Source organism: Ursus arctos, unplaced genomic scaffold (assembly GCF_023065955.2).
Source record: "Ursus arctos isolate Adak ecotype North America unplaced genomic scaffold, UrsArc2.0 scaffold_14, whole genome shotgun sequence".
Taxonomy (NCBI): domain Eukaryota; kingdom Metazoa; phylum Chordata; class Mammalia; order Carnivora; family Ursidae; genus Ursus; species Ursus arctos.
In genome coordinates, this window is record NW_026622808.1 from 14763831 (window position 1) to 14790493 (window position 26663).

Consider the following 26663-nt stretch of genomic DNA (forward strand, 5'->3'; position numbering starts at 1 on the left):
GGTGCCTGGGCGGCTCGGTCAGTACACAGTGGGACTCCTGATGTCAGGGTTGTGAGTTCGAGCCCCACGTTGGGCGTAGAGAGGACTTAAAAAATAAAATAAAATATTTAAAAATAAATGAACAGTGGATAAAATGTAAAAGTTCGCTCCTCTCTGGGGCTCAGGCGCGGCTGCCTGCCTGGGGCTGCAGGGGTCGGAACATGCCGCGCACTGTGGGCCAAGTCGCCGTGTGGCCGGCCCCAGCCCCCCTCTCTGCTCCGGGGGCTTCTTCACAGAATTGAAACTCACACGACATGCAACGAACCGTTTTACAGTGCACATTCTGGGGGCCTTTAGGGCACCGGCAAAGCTCTGCAAGCCGCACCTCTCTCTAGTTCCAGAGTGTCCCGTCACCCCAGAAGGGACCCCATACCCATTAAGCCGTTGCTCCCATCCCCTCTCCCCTTCTCTTGCTTCACACCCAGCAATACTATCGCAAGTCCCCTAGCGCCTCGCCCTGGGGTGGGCGGAAAACACAGCCGGCTCTGGTCCTCTCCCCGCCGCCCACCTCTGCCCCGGCCGGCCTGCCTCCTGCCTCCGAGCCTCGTCGCAGCCTCCGTCCCCTGCCCTCGCGCGACCTGGGGCACGGGCTGCCCGGACCCGGAGCAGCCTCAGTGGGCTCGTTCTGCGTTAGTGAGGAGCCTCAGCCCCTCGTCGCGGGTTACGCAGCAGACACGTGCCAACCTTGCTTGTACCAGACGAAGATGAAGCCATGCCGGACCCCGTGGGGCTCACGGCCAAACGCCGAGGCTCCCCAGATAGGCAAATAATGCCGACGTCTCTCTTCCACAGGTCTGCTCCGGTCACAGATCAGGAGACAAGGTGAGCAGGAAGCGGAGCCGTGTAGGTGCCTGGCTGGAAAAGATGTCCCCGTGGAGCCATCATCTGGGGGTCGAGGGCCACTGTACCGGGGAGTCAGAGAGGGATCGGCTACCAGGACACCAGGGTCTGCACAACTCCAGGGGGCGCCACTGCCGTGAGGCCCCAAAGCTAAGCCACATGGCAGCCCTGACTGAGATGCCCACCCGGAGCCAGGCCCTGTAAAGCCCGGGCTATTTTTTTTTTTTTTAACTTTAATTTTAAGTAGGCTCCACACCCAGTGTGGGGCTTGAACTCACGACCCTGAGATCGAGAGTCGTGTGCTGTGTGGATTGAGCCGGCGAGGTGCCCCAAGCCCGGGCTTTATTACTCAGCCACAAGTACACAGCTTGCCCACGGCCTGTCTCAGGGCCCCCACCTGCTCCAGATGCCGGGAAAAGCCTGTGTCGGGGGTCACGGAGACCACCCTCGGGTTCAGCTTTGCTGACGGACCCACAGAACTCGGCAAAGCGGTTGTTCTTACACTTGTGATTTGTTGGGGTTTTTTTAGAAAAATTTTTTAAAGATTTTATTTATTTGTCAGAGAGAGTGCGCACGAGCAGGGGGAGCGGCAGGCAGAGGCAGAGGGCGGCTCTCCGCTGAGCAGGGAGCCCGATGTGGGACTCGATCCCGGAACTCCAGGATCATGACCCGAGCAGAAGGCAGACGCTTCACCGACGGAGCCACCCAGGCGCCCCAAGTGTCAGACTCTTGATTTCGGCTCAGGTCATGATCTCAGGGTCGTGTCAGGCTCCTCGCTCGGTGCAGAGTCTGCTTGTCCCTCTCCCTCCCTGACTGCTCCTCCCCGTGCTCTCTCTCTCTAAAAATGAATAAATAAAATCTTTTAAAGTAAAATAATTAAAGACACGAAACTGTAGGAAGCAATGGATGGACAGACAGATGGGTGGGTGACTAGATGGCAGATGGAGGGACGGAAGGATAAGGGGCTGTCTCGAAGCTTCCCTCCGGTCTGATTGGAGGCGCCGGCCCCAGGGCCCGTTCTGCTACGGCACAGAGAGAGCGGTCGGCTGCCAGGTGGGTGGCAGGCAGCAGGTACCCCTCTTGCTGCCGAGGATCCCAAAGCCGGATTAGATCACGCTGTGCAGTCCACCCACGGATGCATTCCCCGCTTGCTTTAAAAATAATGATGACCTGACCTGTGCTTATCTCTCTCTAGCCTGTCCTGAGGCGACAAGAACACAGAGAAGGACAAGAAAGAAGATTCCAGATGCCAAGAAACCTCTGTCAGACGTCCTCCGGCCCTGGACCTCATCCCCACCTCGTCCTGAGTCCCCGTCTTCGGAGGACGCCAGTCTCCTCCATCCATCTCTGAAACCCGGCATCCTTTTTAGCTGCTTGAAAATGTTTTGGGTTTGTTTTTGCTTTTTTTTTCAACAGCGCGGTATTAGCGTGTTCCAGGGAAGGACCTGGTTCTCCGCCCTCCGCGCTCACGAGCTCGCGTCCAAGAAGAGCAAGCAGCTGAGGGCACGGCCCGTGGGTCCTTGGCAGCCTCAGAGACACCCTCCCACTGCACAAAGTCCTGATTCGAGACCCTTCTCTTGCTTGTCACCTGGCGCCCGTTGGAGCCACCGACGCCCCCCGGCTCCACGGCCGGATCTGGCCTGGAAGCTCAGCCCCCAGCAGCGCCGTGCCCCCAGGGGCCTCCCCTCCTTCCCCCTCATGGGTCTTCATCAGACCAGCTCCCCCCATCTCAGCACCCACCAGCACAAGTGAGCTGCCGATAATTACCCCGGCCCTGCAGTTACAAAGCCACGCCTCCCCATCTAGAACATTCTCAAGCCCCTCTAACGTGGATGCCACACCCCAGGGGAGTCCTGGTCAATACCTCCTACTGAGGGAATGAAGTGTCCCCACTTTTCCTGACGCCCCCCCCAAGGCAGGGTTGGGATGCACCCCTCAGGCTCCCACCAAGGGAAACGGGCTCCGAACTGTGTGAAGGAAGATACAGGGTACTACAGGTTTGCGGTTTTGGGGGCTCAGTTGGGAAAGGAAATCCCTGTGGCCTGGATGCTCTGGGGATGTGCAGTCACAGGAGGCAAATTTACCTTGGACAAAGGACAGACTTTTCCAATGCGGCCCAAACACCCGTCAGGTGGCCTCTGTGGGTAGTGAGGTCCCCATCTGTGGAGGCATTTAAGAAAGGGCTGGCAAGCGCTTGCAGAATGTGGTCCTCTGCGGTCCCCTCCAATCTTCTTTTTTTTTTTTTTTAAGATTTTATTTATTTATTTGACAGACAGCCAGCGAGAGAGGGAACACAAGCAGGGGGAGCGGGAGAGGAAGAAACAGGCTCACAGTGGAGAAGCCTGATGTGGGGCTCGATCCCAGAACGCAGGGATCACGCCCTGAGCCGAAGGCAGCCGCTTAACCGCTGTGCCACCCAGGCGCCCCTGGTTCCCTCCAATCTTAAGAGCCTCTGTTTGTATAAATCTGAGCGAAAGTTGACTGGGGACCGTCTCCGGGCCCCGGGCTTCTTAGTGGTCGAGATTCATGTGCGCGGAGAATGAGGTTCTTGGCCTCAGAGGCCATGCCAGATGCCTCCCGACCTGGGACGCCCGGTGTTTTGGGGTTATTCCAACGGTGGGAGGGAGCCAGTGGTGTTTAGTGCTGAGGGAAAGGAGTGCCCAACATTTGGCTGTGGGGAGAGTGTCCTGCACGTCACGGAACTGTCCCACCCCAAATGGCAGAGGCTCTTGCATCGGAAAACGCCGAGTTTCTGAGCGAGCTTGGGCCTGCATCCCCTGGGTCACAGCACGGCCCTGGGAAGGCAGGGACGCCTGGGGGCTGGCGGGGGGGCTTTTAAATGTGTGTTTCTGCTGTGTTTCCCGAATGCCGAATAAAGGACAGGACCGTGTTCCGGGCCCAGACGTGTCACCTGCAGCCCGAGGCATCAGAGGTTGGCTGATGGGCCTCTCCAGGCTGCCCTCCTAGCGACCCCACCCCTGGTCTGCTCCTGGCCTGCCGCAAACTCTGGGTCTGGGTGGCCGGCTGTTCTTCCCCAGGGCTAACGCGTGGACCCCAAGCTGCAAACTCCCGCCTCCGTGCACGCAGTCCCTGCCCGGAGGCTGGAGCCGGCTGCAAGCTGAAGGGTGGGAACTGATGCGGGCCACCCCCTGCAAGTCACTGAGCGCCCAGGAGGCGACAGAGGGACAGGAAGCGGCAGACCCCAGCTCCCCCGCCCGCCCCCCGAGGAGCCTGCAGCCGCACGAGAAATTACAACGGGGTCCACCTGGCCCAGCGTGGCCGGCCCGCCGCCCCTCCGGACCACCAGCAGCCACAGACAACGGGCAAGCGGGACCCAGGATCTCAGCTGGGCCGCGGCAGCCCCTCCGGGATAGAGAGACCCCCGAGCGGCTGTCCCCAGGTGCGAGAAGTCCCAGTGCACAGCTCCATGCAGACGGGGCTGCCGTACCCAGGCTGGCTGCTGCCCGCCCCTCGAAAGCCACTTTGCGAAAGGCGTGTGTCTCTGGGGCAGTCGTGGCCAAAGCGCAATGGACCCCGGACCCTGGACCTCGTTGGAAGGGGACACCGGGTTTTCCTCCCCGGACACGTGGGATGCGTCCTGAGTCGTAGCTCACACGCCCAGCCTAACGACAGCGAGTTCTGTGGTTTTTAAAAACAACTCATTATGATTACTGTCGTGATGTTCAGACATCATTTCCATGAGCTTTGGGGGATTTTTATGTGGAAATAAAGAACGGTAACTGAGAACGGAGGGTTGTCACTTTTGTCCACTTCCCGGAGGTGTGGTTCTGGCCTTGGGCCAGGAGCAGACGAACCGGCCTGAACTCGCGCCCTGCGACCTCGAGCGACCTTGAGTGGCCTCAGGCCGGTGGCCTCAGGTGTCCTTGGGCAGCCTCAGGCGACCTTGGGTGACCCTCAGTTGACCTCCCAATCCTCTCTGCAATCAAACCCAGTCAGCAGGTGATCCTAGTAGTAATTTAATAACCATATATACGTGTTCTTACTAGTACTGAAGAGAAGGCTCTGTGTCTACACTCGCACCAACACGTCCCAGACCGGGCGCCACGGTGCCCACGAGCGACTCCGGCTCCCGGCGGCCACTGGCGGGGTGTCCTGCGACCTAACTCAACCCGGACACCGCGCAGAGTCACGCGGACCCCACAGGTTAAGGGCTCAGCCCCACGAGCACGCGTGCCCCCAGCTTGGGCACCGGTCTCCAGGTGTGGGTCCCCAGGTCACCCACACTCCTGCCCCAAGTGGCCAAAAGTCAGGCGTTTCCTCAGCCTTCCCCCAGCAGCTCACAGAACTCAAGAAAAAGGTCTCCTTGCTTTTTGCCTGACCATGACAAAGGATCGGACTCAGGAACAGCCAGCGGAAGAGCCGGGGCGGGGGGGGGGGGGGGGGAACAGGGCGCGAGCAAGGGGCGCGTCCCCGAGCCGTCCCAGTCGCCCACCCGAAGGCGTCATGACGCAGGCATGATTGGTTAACCTCTGGCCGTTGGTGATGAACCCCACTTCCAGCCTGGCCCCTTCTCAGGGGTCTGCTGGCTGCTTTCCAGAAGTCCCCCCACTCGCATCAACGCAGGTGTGGCTACTGGGTGAGTCACAAGCAGTAAAAGATGCCGCCTCCATCTTGATCGCTCCAGACCAGTTTCGGGAACCGAGGACAAAAGGGACTCCCTCTTCTCACCTCGGAAGTCCCAAGGGGTTGGGAGCCGTGTGTCAGGAACTGGGACCGAGATCAAGTATTTCCTTCTTGTGACGCATCACAATACCACCTAGTAACAGTCGGAGCCCTCGCCCCACCCAGCCCAGGGCCTGCGTTCCCAGGACAGGTGGCACGGCCCGCCCAGGGCCCCACAGAGGGCAGCGTAGAGCTCCCCGTGCTGGGTGCAGGAGGGGCGTGTGCCCAGGAGAGAGGTGCCAGTGGAGGCACCTGGCCCCGAGGGGCTGGCTTCACGGTCCTGGAGCAGGTGCCCTCAGGGTGGGGCCGGCTGCATGGGGCACAGCTGAGGCTGGGATCACAGGTGCCACTCCCGGTCTGGGGGTGATGGAGCCACCCATTCTCCCCACCCCACCAAGTCTCTGATTACCCTGCGGGATTTCTGGAAACCTGACCCTTTTGCTCATAAATTAATGCATCCATTCATCTGCTATCTCTGGGGGTCCTGCGAGGCCCCTGCTCCCTCGTGCTGCCCCCCGCCTAGGGGACGGGGGATCTTGACCCAGGAACCAGGGCCTCCCTGGGGACCAGGACGAGGGGCCAGGCCCTGTCCCAGAAAGAAGGGTCCTCTCTGATCAGAGACCTGATGGGGAAGCAGCAGTCCGCCCGTCCAGCAGGTGGGTGGAGGGTGTCCCCGGCAGAGAGCCCGCCCCAGTAAAGGCCTGGGGGCCGGATCAACAGCACTGGTGTTAGTGGGACCCTGAGCTCAGTGCGGACCTGGACTCTCTCTTTTCTAAATTTACCATTAGTGGCATTAGAACATTCACAACGTTGTGCACCCATCCCTATTATCTAGTTCCAGAACATTCCACTCCACCAAAGGGAAACCCTGTCCCCAGGAGCAGTCACTCTCCAGGCCCTGGCGCCCACTAACCTACTTTCTGTGTCTGTGGATTTGCCTGTTCCAGACGTTTCACATAAGGGGAATCGAACACAGTCATGGGATGGTCACCCTTCATGACCTGTGGGCTGTTTGGGGACAGGCAGGTCACACTGTGTGCCAGGCGAGCCGACACCAGGAGGCCTCCCGGAGGCGCCCTGCCAGGGGCCCTATCTGGGCACGTCACTGTCACCCGTGGTCTGGGCTTCGTGCCCCACAAGGAGGCTCCCAGGAAGTTCTTACCACTGGAATTGGGTCAGAGGTCGCACCCCGGAGCCAACGTCCCCACCTGCCCAGCTGCCAGGCGCCCAAGGAAGCTCATGGGTCACAGGGGCAGCCAAGCTGGCAGTCAAGAAAACGGAGGCCCAGAAGGGGCTGGAGGTGGAAGGAGGAGACAGGTGGGGTCCCTTGCTCAATTCTGTGGCTGGCGGCTGCCTTCCAAGTACGGTCACGGTGCCAGCAACCTCTCCTAACCTCTGCACCGGGTCAGTCCCCGCTGGAGCCATGCGGGGACTCCTCAACGACTAGTTGACTAGATGACACACTTTCTGTGTCCCTCGGCTGTCCTGGCCACTGTGGCCCTGCCGGTGGAATCAAGGGATGGAGGTCGCAGAAGTCATGGGGGACACACAGGCCACTGCAGTGGGGGAGCCCCTGGCATCTTGTCGGGGGACACGCACAGCTTTACAGCCAAAGGGAGGCGGCTTGGTGGACGGAGAGTCACTGAGAGGAGACACAGGGCGGGGGTCCTGGAGAAACTGACTTGGCAGGATTCTTGCTGAAATCAGGCTCCTGGGGTGGAGCTTGAGGATGAGACCCATTGGAAAGGCGCGAGGAGGAGACGGCCTCTGTCCAGGGCAGCAGGGAGGTGACGGGAAAGGGAGAAGGACTTGTGACCGACCACGTATGTGTGGGGCCCACCAGACAATCCAGGAGACCCTCCCCAGCTCAGGTCCTTAACTTAAAATCCCGTCCGCAGCCTGCAGGAATTGGGGCGTGCACCTCTCTGGGAGCCCTCGTTCGGTCTCCACGGGCTACCTCTTGAGCTGGGAAGGGGCAGGATTCTGGGGCTGGGCAGCGGGAGCTGTGAAGGCCTCTGGAGATCAAGGTCAGGGGCTCCATCTTCATGTTCTAACCTCCCTCTCACTCATGGCCTGTTTCCCCCATTTGTTCCACTGAGTGGCTCGATTCAATGAGCTTCTATCATTCCTCTTTCACTAGTTCCTTCCCTACCATTTAGGGGGCCCTGGCCTTTTGTGGGCCCTGACTTGTTGGGTAGCAGGACACAGTGGACAATAAGATGCACCTGGCCCTCCCTGTGTAGAGGGAGAGAGTGGAGGAAGCAGAAAGACTTCCTGGAGGAGGGGACGTCCAAGCTGACACAATGGTTTAGGCTAAGTAGGCCACAGGGAGGAGGCTGGGATAAGACCAAAGGGGTTCTGGCAGCTCCTTTTACCTGTGGGTCCTGTCTGTGCTATAATAAGCACGTTTTTGCACCAGGGGGGGGAAAAAGACAAAGGGTCCAAGGAAGCAAAAACCGCATGTGCGAAGGCCCTGTGGTGGCAGCTCTGGCTGCAGAGGGACAGGTACATGACGGGTAGGGGCAGGGCGTCCTCCCTCTCTCTCTCCCCCCACTTCCCTTCATAAAACCTCCTGGAGGTGGGGACTCAAACCCAAAGAGAGCCTCCCTCCCAAGGGTTGGGGCCATCTGCCTCCCGTCATGAAGATGAGGACAGCGAGGCCCAGAGAGGCAAGGGTGGGGCCGAGCTCACCCAGCTGGCGGGTGGCGGGACTTTTAACCAGTGGTTTGCTAAACGTGTCGGGGACTCCCTGGGGGCGGGAGGTGGGAGTGGCCCCTGAGACTCTGTCACGGAGTGCTCAAGGTCAAAATCACGCACGGGCCAAAGATCCATTCAGAGTGCAAAGACAGACGGCTGGATTTTGCTGGAACTGAGGACTAAAGAGAACAAGTCAGCTTCCAGAACCTTCACCTGTCCGGTGTAGGTGCAGGACAGAGGAGACTGCCCCTAATGACCCGAAAGGCTGTGAGCATCCTCCTCTCCGCTCTCGCTGGGAGGCTGGGTCCTCCTCCTGCACGCGCAGCACGATGACCGCTGGCAGCCGGTGAGAGAAGCCGCCTCGGACCAAGCCAGACGTTGAAAGAGGTTTGCAAAAGTGCCGAACAGTGCCACTCTTTCACCTAAAAACCGGTTTTGGCTTAAACAGCATGAATCTGTCCTCCGCAGTGCTGGCGGTGAGGGGTCTGGCGGGTCTCAAGAGGCTGAGGTCCAGGCGTGGGCGGGGCTGGTTCCTGGGGGGCTGCACGGCTCGCCTGCCCCACTTCCAGAGGCGCCGCACCCTGGGCTCCTGCCCCTCTCCGTTGTCCAAGCCAGCAGTGGGCATCTTCCTGACCCTCCTGCTGTCCTCAAAGCTGAAAGACTCTCAGCTTTTTTCTGCAACTGAGGTGCAATCCGCATACTACACAGCTGACCGTGGTAAAGCGTGGAATTCGGTGGCGCTGAGCGCGTTCACAACGCTGTGTGGCCACCGCCTCTGTCCGGTTCCACAACTTTCTCATCAGCCCAAAAAGAAGCCTCGTCCCCATCAGCCGTCACCCCCAGCCCCTCCCCCAGCCCCCGGCCCCCACGAGCCCCCTTCCCATCCGTGGAGGAGCCTGTTCTGGACATGCCACACACGTGGACTCACACGCCGTGGGGCCTTCTGTGTCTCGTTCCCTCCCTGAGCGTCGTGGGCTCGGGTCCTTCCCCGTTATGGCAGGTGTCAGAATTCCCTCCTTTCTAAGGCTGAACGCGATATTCCAGGGTGTGGACGGACCACCTCTTTACCCATTCGTCTGTCGGTGGACACTTCGGTTGTGGCCAGCTTTCGGCTACCGTGAGCAGCACTGTTGTAAGCGTTTTACGTATCTTGATCCATTTCATCTTCAAAACCAACCCCTGTGGTCGATTCTGTGCTCCCATTTCACAGAGGGGGACACTGAGCCACGGAGACATGAAATGACAATGACTTGCACGCAGCTGCAGAGCGCCAAGTGAGAGCTGCGAGTCTGGGGCCGGCGGCATGGCTCTAGTCACAGCGGTGATGCCCATGCCCACCCCGCGCCCTCTCGGCAGCCGGTGCGGGGATGCACACCGGGAAAACCCAACACGCCCTGGGGACGCCTGGCTCAGGCAGCTTCCATCAGCTTCGATGCCTACGCTAACGCTGCCCTTCATGACTACGGAGCTCCCTCAGAGCTGACTACGGAGCTCCCTCGGAGCTCCCGCCGGATCCTCATGGTGCCGCGGTAGGGAAGGAGGAATCACCTCCGTTTCGCGGTCGGGCGCCTGTTGCAGGAGGGGTAACTTGCCCGAGGTTGCTCTGCAATTTGTGAGCTTTGCTTTGAGACACACACAAGCTTTAAACGCTCCCCTCCAACGAGCTTCGCACACCAGGGCTGGCCTGGTTCCTGCCTGTTAGAGGAATGCAATCCACGGCTCCCCAGTCCACCCCTCCAAGCCACCCCAAGAAGAGGCACAATGACGCCCCCACTCTGCACAAGGCCAAACCAGACGGCAGGGAGCCCGCACGCTTGCGCAGTGGCCCCCTCTCCTCAGAGCAGAAGGAAGACGGCGGCCCAGCACTAACATGTGTCCCAGTCACAGCCCCTTAAAGAGGGAACGGAGGCTTAGCAGACAGTGTGGCGTCACAGGACGGGCAGGTGAATTGTTCAGTAAACCCACGAGGGCTTGCAGCTCATTTTCCTCAGTGTATCAGTCAGCTACTGCTGGGTAACACAGGACTGCCAACAGTGGCTTGAAACCACACGCGTTCTGCCCGGTCTCCGAGGGTCAGGAGCCCAGGCACGGCTTACCTGGGTCCTCTGCTCAGCGAGTCTCAGGTGGCTGCGATCCAGGTGCCAGCCAGGGCTGTCTTACCGGACAGCGCCACTGGGGAAGGGTCTGCTTCTGGGACCTCTCGTGCGGTCAGCGGGCTTCACTCCTTGCTGGCTGTCCCTGGCCATCTGGGCCTCCGACGTGGCAGCGAGGAAGGGTCTGCTAGCCAGATGGAAGCCACAGCCTTACGTAGCCTAATGAGGGAAGTGACGTCCATCACCTGTTGTAGCTGCTGGTTTGATCCCCCGCTGGGCCAGCCCACTCTCAAGGGGTGACAGCAGGGGGCAAAGAGCCCGGGGGGCCATCTCGGAGTCTGTGGGCCAAAGTCAGAATAAGAACCGTATAAGCCCCACAGGCTCTGCAAGACGACAGCACCATCTGCTGATCACTGGCGTGGGCCACATGCCCTGGCTAGGTGCCGCGTGACCCCAAAACGGCTCCCCATGCCCTCAAACGGTGGAGTGAGGAACCCGGGGCTGGGCTGCGCGGAGCCACCCAAGATAACCCCGGTAGGAGGGGTGGGGCCAAGCTGTTTCCAAAGCAAGGACGCCCACCGTCACCCTGAGATGCTGTGCATCTAGGCCTGCGGCGTGCGGACCCTGGACACTGAAAGTGTGGGTGTAAGTGCAAAGTGAATTTCGGTTTCTACCCAATCCAGCAGCTGGATGGACGAGTACTCCCTCCTCTCCCGCATCAGGACAGATAGTGTCTCAACCTCTGGCCAATGCCTCCCGGGGGGTCTGGAGCCCTACTGATCTCACACGCACTACACACATCTGGGCGCCCCTCTCCCACAGCCGGCCCAGCGCTCTTTGCAGCGTGATCTAGGGACACTTGCTGCTCAGTCATCGTCCTAAAGGACGTAACGGCCAGACACCATGTGCTGGCCAAACCAGGTCCTAGGCTGGACGAGCCAGATGCAAAGGACTGTTAGGGACAAACAGAGAAGGCCTGAGGTCTGAGCAGTCAGAGAGCGGAAATTTACTGAAATGCTAAAACCTGCCATTGTGATCCAGAAGCAGATTAAAAGGGATAAATGTTACGGTAAGTCAGATCTCAAATTTTTTAAGTTAAAAAAAAAAAGGCAAATGAGCAGAAACGTGGCCCGGCGTGTATGGAACGAGGCAATAAAAAGATGGCCAGGGGCTCCGCTGATGCTCAGCGCTTGGGCTCCTGGGAAGGAAGTAAGAGGGCTCCTTCCTGGAACCACATTCCAGACCCAGAGGCTGCAGCAAGCGGCAGCGGGGGCGACACTCCCTTCCCTTCCGAGCAGACAGGGTGCCCTCTGTCCAGCAGAGGCAGGTGAGGCCCCTCTGATTCCAAGCCCCGGGCCCTTGGCAAAGCCCCCGACACAGGTCCTGCACACGGAGGCCGCCCCCCGCCAGCCAACCCCTCACAGCTCGACCCTGCTGGGGCCCAGAGAGGGCAGCGGAGCCCCTGTGTGGCCTGGCAGCCCCTGAGGCAGCACTAAGGGACAGGCAACCCCTCTGACGTCACCATGGGTGCCTGGAAGCTTCCGGTTCATTACAACGAAGTGAGACCAGCTGAACCCCAAGATCAGGGCAGCCTGCAAGGCGCCCCATGATGCTCTCTTCTTCCCAAAGAGCACAGGGGCAGCAGCGGAGGGGCACAGACGCGTGCGCCCGCGAGGCCGCAGCAGTGGGTGCCTGGGCCTGAGCGCACACACAGCCGTGTTGGGAAGTGGGGCTTTATTTCCTGTAGACTTGGAGCAGACACATGCAAACGGGTACAACAGAGCTCGCGGAGGGGTACACAGTGCTCCCACCCCAGCCCTGGGGCCAGGCCTAGGCACGCGGGAGGACGGCTCGGACAGACCCCACAGTCGGGTCCTGAGGTCCTGGCCAATCCCACTGCCTGGCTCCCCCATGCACTAGGCCCAGGAAGAGCTCTGTCCAGAGAACTGCTCCCGGGCGACAGAGGGGCTGCACAGACGTCACTCGTTTAACCCGACCTGCAGCAGACAAGCGCAGAGCACCGCCTGCCTGGGACCCACATTTTGGTGAAGCCCGGACCTTAGGGCCCTTCCTCTGGCGCTCCACCCTGCTCGAGGGCGGCACCTAGTGGCGGGCGATAGCTCTGCCTGCTGCAAACCCTTCTCCACCCCTCTGGTCCAGGGCAATCGGGACAGCTGGGGGCAGCAGGGAGCAGCAGGGGCTGGCCAGGCACTCAGGGGACACTAAGCCTTCGCAGAGCATTCAGGGGGCGATGACTCCACAGGGGCTACAGTGAGCCCTGACAGTCCGAAGGGCAGCACTGGAACGGGGAGTGAGGTTGGGGTATGCCCTTGGCCGCAGGTGCTTGAGAGAGGAGCGTGGGGGCCGTGACGGCTCCTCAGCCGGCACCTGGGGCGCCCTGGCCTTTTTTCCGTGCCCAGCCACACACCCTCAGTAGCCCCTCCAAACCGATGCCTCGAGGGCTGGGCCATGCCCTCCACGGGTCCTGGTGCCAGCTCAGGGCTGGGGGCGCAGTGAGGGTGGGGATGGCGAGAGTTGGGTCAGAAACCGCCTCCACCGTGGACTCCGGAGAGCTGCCTTCCGTCTCTACAAGGGCCGGGACCTTGGTGTCCAGCAGGGGCAGGCAAGGCCCCTCGGATTCCAAGCCCCGGGCCCTCGGCAAAGCCCCCGACACAGGCCCTGCACATGGAGGCCGCCCCCCGCCAGCCAACCACTCACAGAGCCCAGAGTTCCTCGGGGGACGCTGCCCCCGAAGCCCCGTTGTCTGAGCCACAGGACAGAGGAGCTAAGCCAGGGGAAGGCAGTTTCGAATTCCAAGCCCCCTGGAGCACATCGCAGCCCAGGCCCCCTCCCGCCTCGGCGCCCAGCTTGGGAACTCTCCAGAGCCGGACCGGGGTGACAGAGGCGCCTCGCCCCACGCTGCCGAGGCACCCCCCGCCACGCACGGCCCTAGCGGAGGCCGCAGCCCACGCCCTGCAGCTTCTCCTGCTCCATGGCGCGCACCAGATCCTGCACGAAGCGCATCTCGGAGGCCACCTGCTTCGCCAGGGCCTCGTAACGGTTCTCAAGGCGGCTGAAGCGGCGCTTGAGCCCGCTGGCCCCCAGCAGGGCGCCCTTGGCCTCCTCCTGCGCCTGCCGCTGCAGGGCCTCGGTCTTGTGCAGCTCCTGCCGCAGCCGCCGCAGGTCCTGGCCGATGCTCTCGTTCTCCTCCCTGTACCAGGCCTCCTTCTCCTCGTAGATGGCCGTCAGCGCCTCGATGTCCTCGTGGAAGAGGCGCCGGCTGTGCTCCAGCCCCCGCAGGCCCTCCTCCGCCGCCGCCACCTCCTCCAGCACCTTGGAGAAGCGCTCGAAGTTGACGTAGGTGTTGTTGGGGGGCATGCTCGAGTGGGACTTGATGGTGTACTCCTTGAGGCGCGCCGTCTTCAAGCGCCGCCGCTCGGGCTTCCGGCCACTGTCCTCACGCCGCACGTTCCGCCGCCGGATCGCCTGCAGAGAGAGAGGCCCGTCGCCCAGAGCAGGGGTGGGCGGTGGCCACCCAGGGCCACATCCGGCCCTCCACTGGCTTTCCTAGATAACGTCGTATCAGCACGCGCCCCTCCCACTCACGTGGGGTACGCGCGGCTCTGGCACTCTCCTGCTAGGACCGCAGAGCTCAGGAGTCACGCCAGAGACCGCAGAGAAGAAAACACGGACTCTCTGGCCCTTTACAGAAGCCGCTGCTCCTGGCCGAGAGGTCACCTGTTCTGGAAGTTTCCGTGGGATGAAGCCCTGCTGCGGGCAGAGGGGCTGAAGAGCCAGCTGGGTATCACAGGGAGATGGCTCCAACACCGGCTCAGGGCACACCCCGTGCCCTCTGCCACCCAGGCCCACCCCCCGGGGACCCTCCCTGGACAGAGGCCTTGTCGCACTTGCTGTCCTTGAGTGGGAGCAGCCCTGCCCACCTCACCTTGATCCAGGAATGCTCCAGGCTCTGGGCGATGGTCATTCTTCTCCTGGAAGAGCCCCCCCACCCTGGTTAGTCCCATGCGTGCCATGTGCCCCATCCTCCCACAAGGATGGCGGGGAGACGAGCAGAGAATAGGCAAGGAGTTTTCCGGGCTCTCCCCTGCACCTCCACTCTCAGCCCCCACCTCAGACAACTCCCACACGCAGACCCGCAGGGACTCCCCTCCAGCCTGGGGGCAGGTCCCTAACATGCCCCTGCGCTCCAGACCGTCTGCTGCGCTCGGCCGGCAAGGAGCCCACGAAGGGGCCAGCGGAGGCGCAGGCCCCGGGGTCTCCCGTGCTTTCCGAGGGACCTCGGAGGGACCTAATGCTAGGTCTCACCAACTCAGGTGCCCACAGGAGGGACCAGGCAGGTGGCAGGAATGGGCGGCTCGTGCCAGGGAAGGACTGTCACCAACGGGAGCCCCTCTCCGTGAATGAGGGCTCCATGATGCCAGAAGTTTTAGATTCTCCTGGGAAAAGTACCCCAGGAATCTGGAATTTCACATGACACCTATCTTAAATGTCCGCAGGGAAGGAACAACTCCTGAAGACACAGCGGGAGCCAAGCTAAGCATCCACTGCCGTCCCCAACTCCCAGTTACAAACAGGGGATGGCACGGAGCGATGTGCTCTCAGGGGACCGGGCGGCCTTCCCTGCCAGCCCCCCCGCCCGCCCACCCCAGCCCGGCGTGCCTACTTGGGGTCTTTGACGAGCAGCCGGCGGATGAAGTCCTTGGCCAGCTCGCTGGTATTGCTGAAGTATTCCTCGTCGAAGTCATAGTTCACAGCCGAGATGTTGGTCAGTGTCTCCTGCTTGGTCTCACCCAGGAACGGGGAGGCGCCGCTCAAGCTGGAAGGCGGACACAGGGCTCAGGGTCCCCGGCGCCCGCTCCATAAACAGGCCGCTTCCTGGGCTACCGGCTGGCACTGCCCTGCCGCCTCGGGGGCCGGATGCAGAGAAAAGCGGATGCTGGGCCCTGGGCTCCCCGCGCACCCGCATTTCCCCGGAACCTGCCCCCAACCAGCCCCCGGCCTTCCACCAGAAAGCACAAAAGGGTCATGGCCAGCCGCTGATGGGCACTCAACAGGGGGCAAACATCTCTAAGGAAGCTGAAAACATCTGCCCCAAACATATGGTGATTATAGAGGAAAAGCTGGCGACTTCCCAGGAGGGTGTCCTGGCCGACACCACGCCAGCCCCTGGGCAGGGTGCACATCACCACAGATGACACAAGGACATCAGTGCGTCCCAAGCAGCTGCTTGGGGCTCTGGGGATGTGGCACAGTGACGTACAAGGGGTACACTCCTGGTCCTCACCCCTGTCCTCGGGCACAGAGCTCCCATAAGCCTCGTACTCTCCTCAATGCTAAGAACTAAGAAGGTGGGAGCACCTGTTATGATACTCGGTCTCTAGCCCCGGTTTTTGAAATGCCTGCAGGGTGGTAAGAGCCCTCTGCCGCCCATCACGAGAACCTTTCAACCACACCAGCGCTTACATGAAGGAGGAAACTTGGAAGGGGCCTAGATGACCCCGGGCTGGGGCTGGTGGCCGGGGAAGCAGCCATGGGGTTAGGATGACCTGCTGGCCCCACCACGACCTCTGGGGCAAGAAGAGGAGCTGGAGACTGAGTTCGTCATTGACAATTTAATCACTCATGCCTACATGATGGAACCCCCATAAAATACCTCAGTGAAAGGGCTCAAAATTTCTAGGCTGAATGCCTCCACGTGTGGAGAAGAGGGCGCAACCCCAAGATGGGTTTTTAAATAGTTTGTGGTTTTGTTTTTAAAGACTGAGGTAAGGGGCGCCTGGGTGGCTCAGTCAGTTAAGGATCTGCCTTCAGCTCAGGTGTTAATCCCAGGGTTCTGGGATGGAGCCCCACGTCAGACTCCCTGCTCAGCTGGGGGGGGGGGGGCGGCGGTCTGCTTCTCCCTCTCCCTCTGCCCCTCCCCCAACTCATGCTAGCTCACTTGCTCTCTCAAATGAATAAAATCTTTAAAAACAAACAAACAAACAAACCCGGGGCGCCTGGGTGGCACAGCGGTTAAGCGTCTGCCTTCGGCTTAGGGCGTGATCCCGGCGTTATGGGATCGAGCCCCACATCAGGCTCCTCTGCTATGAGCCTGCTTCTTCCTCTCCCACTCCCCCCGCTTGTGTTCCCTCTCTCGCTGGCTGTCTCTATCTCTGTCAAATAAATAAATAAAATCTTAAAAAAAAACAAAAACAACCCATCTTAAGAAACCTTCAGGGTGGATCGCTATGCCACCTGACAAGGGAAGAAAAAGCAGTGGGGGCCTGCCTGACAGGGATGGAGGTGAGGAACAGTCCAACGGTGGCACCTGGGGGAACAGGTCAGGGAAACCCCTTCTGCCCAGAGCAGGGCCCTCCAGGAGCCTGAGACGGGAATCACCTTCCTCCCCCATTCGTTTGCTCACCCACCCACCCACCCACCATCCTCCCACCCATCCGTCCACCAAGTTCACTAAGCACTGTGGTGGGTCAGAGCCCGCAGTCCCTCCCCCTGCCCAGAAGCCTTCCTGACCCTGCTCCTGACCCAGCAGGGCCCCAGGGGACGCAGGAAGCACCAACCAGGCACTCACAGGATGTAGGTAATGACTCCGATGCTCCTGGAGCAAACACATGAGAAGAGAAGAACAGTCAGCTCAGCGGTGGGGGGTAGCACCCCAATTCCCAGAATCTCTAAATGGCCAGGGGTCCGGAGCCCAGGTGGGGAAGCCAGAAGCCCGTGGCCTGCTCTCCTTCCAGGGTCTGAACGGCCTCCACTAAGCCCTTCCTCCCTCGGCTCTGGGGGTCTCAGGACTGGACACTTGAGCTCATCTGGCCATACCCATCAAGGCTCAAACTGGGCGTGGGAGGGGCTGGGCAGATGTGGGACTCTACGATGCCTGCTGTGCTCCAAGGGGGGCTGACAAACGCTTTCCACAAAGGGTGAGACAGCGAATGTTCCAGGCTCTGTGGGTCACAGTCTCTGTCACTTGTCTGTTTTGTGTTTAACAACACCTTAACAAGAAAACCATTTCGAGCTCACGGACCTGCTCCAGCTGGCAGGCCAGCGTTTGCCGACCCCCGTTCTAAGGCAACGGTCTGTCCTGCCCACGCCCAACAGCACCGCAACCAGATGGATGGGACATTCCAGCCTGCGGCTGTGGCCTGGCAGCTCCCACGGACGGCTGGGGGAGTCCCCGAGGAGCAAAGGTGCTCCACGCCAGGCGTGTGTGTGCTGGGCTCGGCACCAGGCAGCCCTGGCCCCACCACTCCCCGCCACTCACCACATGTCTGCCTCCAGACCCAGGGGTTCATAGTTGACAATCTCTGGAGCTGCGGGGACAGGGAGACGGAAGGGGCAGGGTCAAACACTGGGTACATTTGAGGCAGCACAGGGGACACAGTCACAGGGAGTGGCACGGCCCACCTGGGGGGAGGGGGTGCAGGGCAGGGCTGGCTCGGGCAGGAAGGCCTGACCTCCACGTGCCTGACACCAGGACTCGGGAGAGGAAATCTGCGGGGTAGGGGGAGCGGAGGCCGATGCCCAGGGGCCAGGCTCAAGGTGTCCCCGCAGGCCAGGGATCCTCACCGGCCCCACAAACCCCGGCCCCGAGGCCCCATGCAAAGCCGTACCCACAAATTCGGGGGTGCCGAAGATGTTCTTGAACTCGTTCCCTGCTTCGATCTTGTGGGCGATGCCGAAGTCGATGAGCTTGATCCGTGGGTTGGGCACGTTTTTGTCCAGCAGCATGATGTTTTCTGGCTGGGGGTGGAGGAGGACCCTGTTGCTGCGCCGGCCCCGTGTCCCCAGGGACAGCCCCGGATCTCCCCTGGGAACCCCCCATGGGTCACCGGCCTGCACTCTGTGCCTTAAGAGCTGGACCCCCTCCCCGGACCCCCCACCGCACCGGGGCCCACCTTGAGGTCGAAGTGGGCGATGCGCTTGGAGTGCAGGTAGTGGACGCCGTCCAGGATCTGCTTAAGGAACTGAGTGGCCTCGTCCTCCGTCAGCGACTCCTTCTCCGCCAGGAAGTCAAAGAGCTCCCCGCCCGAGACCAGCTCCAGGATAAGTACCACGTCAGTCTTGTTCTCGAAGATGTCATGCAGCGTGATGATGTTGGGGTGCCGGATCTCCCGCAGGATGTTCACCTCCCGCTCGATTTCCTCCCGGCTGACGCCCCGCCGGCTGGACGACAGGCGACGCTTCTTGATGAACTTGGCCGCGTACTCCTTCCCCGTGCCCTTCTGCCGGCATTTCCGCACAATGGCAAACTGGCCACTGCGGGGGCAAAGGAGTGAGCGGGGCCTGGCGAGGGACTGGGGCAGGGAGGGCGGAAAGGACAGCACCTCCCAGGCCCCGCCGCCCCGGGAATCCAGGTGCCAGGTGAGCTGCCAGGTGGGTCCAGAGCGGCCACGGCAGGTCTGCCCGGCGAGAGCAGGGACGCCGCTCCGTGTTTACAAAAGGAACTGAGTCCATCCCAGGGCCGGTGGGATCCCAAGCAGCCAGGAGAAATTGGCCGACAGGAGGGGCTTCCTCGGGCACAGCCGGCAGGAGGCCTGAGGGCTCGCCGCCCCGCTTGCCCCCCGTGTCAGAGGAGGGGGCTGAGCGGCCAAGAGGGGTTTTTACTTTCATGTGATATAATTTTACACTGATTTGACTTTCCATAGTCTATTTCATCAATTTTAAAAACCTAAGAAAAAATTTATAAAGCCACTGGCTTCAAAGGGGCTTCTTATTCAGCTGGCCTAGTAAGAGAAACGCACATTTTTGAACTGACAGGACTGGGGGCGGGGGGGGGGGGCAGGTCCTGCGCCCGTGGAAACGGGAGCTTAGATACTGTTTCCATGCGCCTCTGCAGTTCCTTCCAGTGTCTGCCCAAGAGAAATGACAACAGAAATCCAGAGAAGCTTCTATACAAATCCTCAGTCAGCACAACTCACAGCAGCCTCAAGGGGGAAACAACCAGATGGCCATCGACATGAATACAATGCGTCCCACACGCGCGCGAGTGTCCCTCTGCCGCGGACAGGAGCTGGGCGCCCACACGCGCTGCCCCAGGGATGGACCCCGAGCCCACGACGCTCAGGGAGGGAACCAGACACAGAAGGCCCCCCGGTGTGTGAGTCCACGTGTGTGACACGTCCGGAACAGCCTCATCCACGGACAGGAAGGGGGCTCGTGGGGGCCGGGGGCCGGAGGAGGGGAGGGGATGGCTGACGGGGATGGGGTTGCTTCTGGGTGATGGGATCTTCTGGAATTATTTAGGGTGACAGTTGCAAAACCCTGTAAATACACTGAAGATCACTAACCTGCATACTGCAAATGGGTGAACTGTACAGTATGTGGCTTGTATCTCAAGACAGCGGTTATTAAAAAAGAGAGAGAGAGAGAAATCCTATTTACTGCACTCCAGGGAACTGTCCAATGTCCAAATTATCTTGCTATCCAGGAACTTAGTTATATTCATTTACTTTAACTCAAGAGCTGGCTGAAAAAGGCCAGACAGTAAATATTTTTAGCCTTATGGGCCATGTGGTTTCTGTCACAATTCTTGTGTGTTTTTACAACCTTTTAAAAAAATAAAAAACCATTCCAGTTTCAGAGGCAGGCAGGACCACACGAGGCTGGGGCGGGATTTGCCCATAGGCCGTAGTTTGCTGACTCCCCATAAGCGGGGACCAAGGGCAAGACAAAGCACACGCTCCTGACAGAAAACTTCACGGTACTAGCAGGTGTCAACAGAAAAGAGACAACGTGACATCTCAGGGAAATGAGGGGGAGGGCGCAGAGGAAGGAAGGGCGAGACGGGGGCAGGCAGCTGGGCTCGCAGAAGCTGGCAATGGCAGAGGGAGGACAGGCAGGCAGAACGAGCCTCAGAAGAGACACACAGACGGGTGAGGGACCCAACTGGGTTCGTGCGATAAGTGGACCGACCATGGTGCCAGCACAGGTGTGCTCGACTCACGCTCAGTCAGAAGACCGAAGACGTTCCAGGTGGGCAGGTGGGAGGCGCAGAATTATTACTAACACGGTGGGCTGAATGATGGCCCCTCCAAAGACACCCACGTGTGAATACCCAGAACTTGTCAACGGATCACTGCTCCTAGTAAAAGGGACCTTGCAGGTGGGATTAAGTCACGGCCCCTGAGGTGGGGGTGACCCTGGGTTCCCGGGGAGCCAGAGGGTGGGAGTCCCAGAGATGGGCAGACCCCATGCTGCTGGCGGTGAGGACGGAGGGGGCGCCGAGGCCCAGGAAAAGGCAGGAGCCGGGTCTTCCTGGAGTCCTGGGGGGAATCACCCCTACAGGCCTGTTTTAGCCTCCCGACTCCCAGACCTTTCACATAATAATCGCACGTCCTTCTAGGCCACTGAATTGTGATGGTCGGTGGCAGCAGTGACAAGAGACTCAAACACTAATCCAAGAGCCAAGTGCACAGGTCAGCGGAGAAACGCAGTGTTCCTGGTCAGGCGCCGCCCCTACCTCTGGAACCTGCTACAACAGTCCCCTGGGTACATTATGCTCCTGCCCCCTCCACATCTCCACTAACTCTCCCCCCACCCAAAATGCCTTCCCTTCTCTTTGCCTGCACCAGCCAAGCTCAAGTCCCACGACAAACCCCCGGTGGGAATGACATCGAATTCTGAATGTTCGCTATGCTAAGTGCTGGGCATGGGGCCTCATTTTCAAATACAAGGACTGGTTTCCCGTGCTTTGCTCTAAGCTGAACAAATGAAGAGGAGTAAGGCAGAGCTCACGGGAACGGGCAAAACGATGCTACTGCAGGCTGAACTGGGTACCCCAAAAAGCCTGGTTGAAGTCCTAACCCCCAGCACCTCAGAGCAGGATATCTGGAGACAGGACCTCTAGGAGGTTGATTCAGATAAAATGAGCTGAGAGAAGTGGGCTGAATCCAATCTGACCGCTGTCCTTATAAGAGGAGAGGAGGACATATGCACACAGACAGACAGACAGCCCTGTGAGGCCCGGGGAGGACAGCTGTGTGCAAGCCCAGGACAGGTATCACAGCAGGAACCAGCACTGCGGACACCTTCATCTTGGACCTCCCGCCTGCAGGCCCGGGAGAGCACGAATCTGCTTTTCGCGGCCCCCCGCCCACAGTGGCGGCCCAAGCCCACATAGCTGCACACGCCACTCTAAGAAGTGGAAGCCAGAGCAGAAGGCCACGCGTGTCAACCCACAGACTGACTTGTTCCCCAAGACTACTAGTGTGAAGGTGAACTATGAAGAAAGAACCCCCCAACCCTTCCTAAGCACACACACAAAGAAACCTGCTTCCACTTCATGTAGCCCCATCACCCTGGGACAAGAAAACGTGGCCCTGCTTTATTTGTGGTCCTCCTCACTACGATGATGCCCAGCAGCTGATTCCCCACAGACAGTCAGCAATTAGCCTCGGGGAAGACCCTGCTCTGAAACTGAGAGCTTGCTGCGACAGCCACCTGCCGAGGTGCGGAGCGAGCACGGGAGAGGACGCTGTCCGGGGCACAAGGATGCGTACTCATCCCAACGTGCAGGGCTCCGCCTCACTGGGACATCTGATGGGCCTCTTCCAGGGGGGCAGGCGGAAGCCTCAGGCCCACCTCTGGTTCCAGCATGCCTGGGCTTTGCAGCCGGCAGGGCTTGGCCTCAAGGCTTGAATCCCACGTGCCCACTTCCGGTCCGTGTGGCCTGGGGCAAGCTGCTTCCCTCCTCTAGGCCTCCACTTCTTTATAAAACAGGGAAGGCAAGCGCACCTGCCTTGTAGGTCCTTCCGTAGATGAACGAAACTAACAGAAAGACCAGACCGTGGTCTGCCTGGCTGGAATGGTCCGTCCAAACAACATCTGTAATTCATACAAAATGCAGCACGGTGTGCACGCTGTCCTGTGCCTGTAACCCTTCACCTCATGGATGTCCGAGCACGTTCAGGCTCATTGGATGGAGCCGTGCTGTCCAAGATGACAGCCACTCGGTGGCCCACACGCCAGTGCAAACCAAGCTGTGCTGGGAGCGTGTATCACACACCAGATTTCAAAGGCTTCGCATCAAAAAAAGACGGTAAAACTTTTCACCTGTAATTTTTGTTGTGACTACAAGCAAAATGATAATAGTTCAATCTACTGGGTTGAATAAAAGATATTATTAAAACTGACCCAGCGACTACAAAATTTCCACCTGCTCCCGAGGTGGCAAACATCACACAGGCTGCCTGGCTCCTTGTGACGGCTGCGTAAGACTCCACAGAGGCAGTAGTGCCAGGCGGACCACTGAAGAAGCTTCCTGTCCTTTGTTCAGGTAAAATCTTCACGACTCCCCCTGTTCTTAGGTCACCGGGTCCACATACGTAAATATTCCCGTGGAATTAATTCCTAACAGTGGAATCCATGGATGAAGGGGAATATACACGGGACATTCCGCTGACTTTGGCCAAGCCCACCCTCAGCAGAGGCCCTAACACATTTCCAACAATAAAGGACGAGAAGAATGGGGGAGGGGGTGGGGAGCCTACATTCTCTACCATTCTGTTAAGGAAATTCCTAAAGGAGGGACTTCAGAATCCCAAATGAGCCTGAAACACTTTCTCAGCCAAGGCGTGAGGCACGACTCAGTTATTTACATTCCCTTTTGGTGACATCATGGGGCTGGTCAGCAGCGAACTCACCAAATAAGGTCTGAGGCTGGGGGAGGGGGGAGGATGGTGCCTGGCTAGTCTGAGGCAGGGTGTTCTCAGGGGACACGCCAAGGTCCCACCAGACAGGAAATCAGCTGCCTGGCTGGAATGGGAAACCTCTGCTCTTTCCCACAAGAATGCTAAACAATTGGCAGGGATGTGGGCCCAGACAGGAGGCCTCTCCTGCAAATGTGCACAAAAATCAATCATCTCCCTCAAGAGAGGATTAAATAGAGGGACAGACCTTTACCAGCAAACACTGCCACCACTTACTGCTCTCACACCACGCGGCAGGCACTCTGGTAGGTGCTCCGTGTGCTCAATTCTATTTTTCCCCAAGGAAACACAGAGAAGGTCAGAGCAACCATGTGCGGACACGGCCACCTGACTAAATTCCTTCGGCCAGCACATGCCACTGACTCATTTCTTCTCCAAGAGGAGGATGAAGGACAGGAGGGGGGATACTATGCAGAAACCCCACAGTGTCCCTCTCCCATGCCCAGAGCCCCGGCAGCCAGCCCTGCTCACCTGCCCAGCTCCTCCCCCATCTCGTAGTAGTCTTCCACATCTTCCTGCCTGAACGTTGACATGGTGGGTGGTCTGCTTTCTGGTGCCTTCCCCTCGATCAAGGCTGGAGACAGGACCGCAGGGAGTCCCCTAGCTGTGACCCTGGAGGAGAAAGGGAAATAGGGAAGAAGTGAGACGCCAGCTATTACTCTTAGTTACATGGAACAACCTCCCCATCCCCCCCACCCGGCTCCATCCCCAAACTAAGTTCCACACTCCTCATAAAGGGCACATGCATGTGGCGGCCAGGTACTTTCCCGTTATCTCACTTGGACACACCACCCAAAAGGTCTCTGGCAGCCCCACTGTGCCGGCTTGGCCCCGAAACTGCCCCCAGGCCTACACCTCTGGCTCCCACACACTGCCCCAGGCCTCTGCCTCTCCCACCTAGGCTTCTCGCAACCTGCTCATCCAAAGCCGCCCCCCCACATTCCTGCAAGTTCCCCCCACACTCTGCACACCCCCAAACCCCAGGGCTCCCTCACACCTGTCCAACTTGCTAAGTCGTTCCAGTGCCAACACCCCCCACCTCCTGGCCCATCCACAACCTTAACTCCTCCTGTCCTCACCCATTCCACCCACAAACCCCTGACCTCCACAGATCTCTTAAGGCCTTCCTCAGTGGTGCGCTGAATTCCTCGGGAACTGAACAATGGCTTCCAAGTTCCGGCCAGCCCCCTACCCACTGTCGCCTCCCCCTGACCTCCGCTGTCCCGACAGGACTAACCGCTTGCCCGCTCCTCGTTGGCACCCCGGCAGAGGACCGCACCCCGACTCCCCCATCCGCAAAGGGCCACATCTCAGAGTCTCCTCCATTGTCTTCTCCCCCAACCCTCGGACAAGCTCCAGGGTACACCCCGATGGCCCCCTCCAAGGTCCCTCCAAGCCCTAACGTCCCGGCTCGAGCGTCCCCAAGGCCGCCACGCCCCTCGCAAGCCCCGACCCAGCCCCTTCTACAGCCGGCTCATCCCAGGGGTCTCCGAACGTCCCCCCGCGTCCCCGAAACGCCGCCTCGGCCTCCCCCGCCCGCCGCCGGCCACGAGTCACGCCCGCTCCGCACCGTCCGCGGCCCCGCGCCCCGGCCGGCCCTCTGCCGCGCTGGCCACCACCGCCCTCTCCAGCCTCGCCGCCTCGGCCGCCGGGACGCGCCGACCTGCGTCGACGTCACCACGTCAGCCAGTGCCCGCCCCCGGGAGGCGGGTCCCGCCGCCCATTGGTCTGCGCGCCCGCCGCTCGTGACGCCCCGCCCCCCAGTCTCCCTCCAGGCCCAGCCCCCTGGCGTCCGGTCCTCCGAACACGGATGATGTGTCGCCACTGGCCTGCAGCCTCGCCTTCATGCAGAGGATTGGTTGGAACCGACGTCGGTCACACTCAGGAAGTCGGAAGGCCGACTTCCGGCTCCTGGGCCGCCCCGCCCGCTCTCCTCTGACCCGGGTCCTGAAGCTGAGGGGCGGGATGCCGAACTGCGGCATCCTTCTTCCTGCCTTCCTTGAGCACGAGCTATGCGAATGCGAGGCCGCTCTTGGGGTGGACTCCGGGACCGCTTTAGTCGCTGAGTTGCAGTTTCCCCCTCTGTAAAATGTTACCCACATTTCAAATGCATAAACAAAAATGCAAATGAGATCAGTCAGGTGTTGCCACTCAAGCTTGATTCTTATGACTCCTGTTGTCTCAAGATAAGTGATAAAACAGCTAGTTAGTATGTACCAATCAACCATCTGAGGAGGTAAAATATGTTAACATCTCTCCGGTTCTGCAGATGGGGAAGCTGAGACTCAGGTTAAGTAACCCACCCGAAATCACACAGCCAGTAATGGCATAGCTGAGATTCATCCCCAGAAAGCCCTGAACCCAAAGCCAGTGCTGGACCACTGCAGATGCCGTCTGACAAAAGACCCCAGGTCTTGACTTTCGCCACCTACCCTGACCTCATGCCATTCTCTCCTCCTCACTCACTCCACTCCAAGCTCATCTGTCTTCCTTCTGACTTCAAACATTGCACTCCCACCCAGGTATTTGCACAAGCTGTCCCTGCAGCCTGGAGATTGCCTTCCTCCATTCTTGCTTCGAGCACCTTCTCCCGCACCCGTTGCATTAGTGATTAACTACATCTTACATTGGATGTAATCATTACATCTTACGTTAGTATGGCACACTTGTCACAACTAACGAACCAACAGCAATACATTATCATAACCAAGTCCAGACTTTATTCAGATTTGTTCTCCCCGACGTCCTTTTCCTGTCTCACAATCCCGTCCAGAATCCCACCTATTTAGTCCTTAGAGTCCTCTTGGTTGTTTCTGACTTTCCTTTTTTGATGACTTACACAGTTCCAAGGAGGACTGGTCAGGTTATTTTGTAGAATGTCCCTCAATTGGATTTGTCTTGTTTTTTTCATAGACTGGAGTGATGGATTTTAGGGAGGAAGACCAAATGCCCTTCTCACGACACTGTATCACAGGTCCAGACTATGAACATGACATTGCTGTTCACACTGACCTTGGTCACCTGGTTCCAGATAGTGTCTGTCAGTTTTCTCCAGAATACTTTTTTCTCCTCCCCTTCCCATACTGCATTTTTTGGAAGAAAGTCACTTATGCATAGCCCCCACTTTACTGAGTTGGAACCTCATTTTTCTTGAAAAAACAAACAAACCCGACAAACTATAGTAAATTAGACTTGGGTATATGGCATTTTCCTAAAAAAGTAAAAATCAAATCTGTCACTTCAAGGGAAACAATGGACAAGACTTGTTGCCAATGGTAAATTTTAAGGTTTTAAGAAAAAAAAAATTCAAAACTTGCTTGACACTTTCCTGATAATTTGACACTTCCTCTTTTGAAACTGTTAACAAATGGGACTTTCCAATATTTTTTTAGTGAGATGTGTCAACATCCAGAAGAACAGACTTGGTATATACGAGTTATTTCCAAGGAACCAATGCATGTCACAAAAGCACGCACAGGAAAAGGACGCCTCCAAAGTGCAACAGGGGCCGATGGAGTTTAACAGTGACGAAAAGTTCATTAGTATGGTCTCAGACACCACATTGTAATTATTCTTTAAGAAATTA

General features: G+C 59.1%; 1 protein-coding gene across 1 annotated transcript; it reads right to left on the reverse strand.

Moving 5' to 3' along the window:
• Nucleotides 1-12069: 12069 nt before the first annotated feature.
• On the reverse strand, nucleotides 12070-24745 carry DAPK3 (death associated protein kinase 3). The gene is made up of 9 exons (XM_026481077.4): nucleotides 24648-24745; nucleotides 23549-23689; nucleotides 18266-18626; nucleotides 17981-18110; nucleotides 17632-17680; nucleotides 16942-16968; nucleotides 15037-15189; nucleotides 14299-14344; nucleotides 12070-13838 (listed from the first exon to the last, which is right to left on the reverse strand). The coding sequence occupies exons 2-9, from the start codon at nucleotides 23608-23610 to the stop codon at nucleotides 13302-13304; spliced, it is 1365 nt and encodes a 454-aa protein (XP_026336862.1). The 5' UTR covers nucleotides 23611-23689; nucleotides 24648-24745; the 3' UTR covers nucleotides 12070-13301.
• Between the last annotated feature and the right edge of the window lie 1918 nt (nucleotides 24746-26663).

Coding starts and splice junctions, on each gene's coding strand:
- DAPK3 (XM_026481077.4), bottom strand. CDS start 23,610: ATGTCAACGTTCAGGCAGGAAGATGTGGAAGACTACTACGAGATGGGG. Junction 18,111..18,265: donor TCGCCCACTTCGACCTCAAG/GTGGGCCCCGGT, acceptor CTCCACCCCCAG/CCAGAAAACATCATGCTGCT. Junction 15,190..16,941: donor GGAGTCATTACCTACATCCT/GTGAGTGCCTGG, acceptor TCCGCCTTCCAG/CTTGAGCGGCGCCTCCCCGT.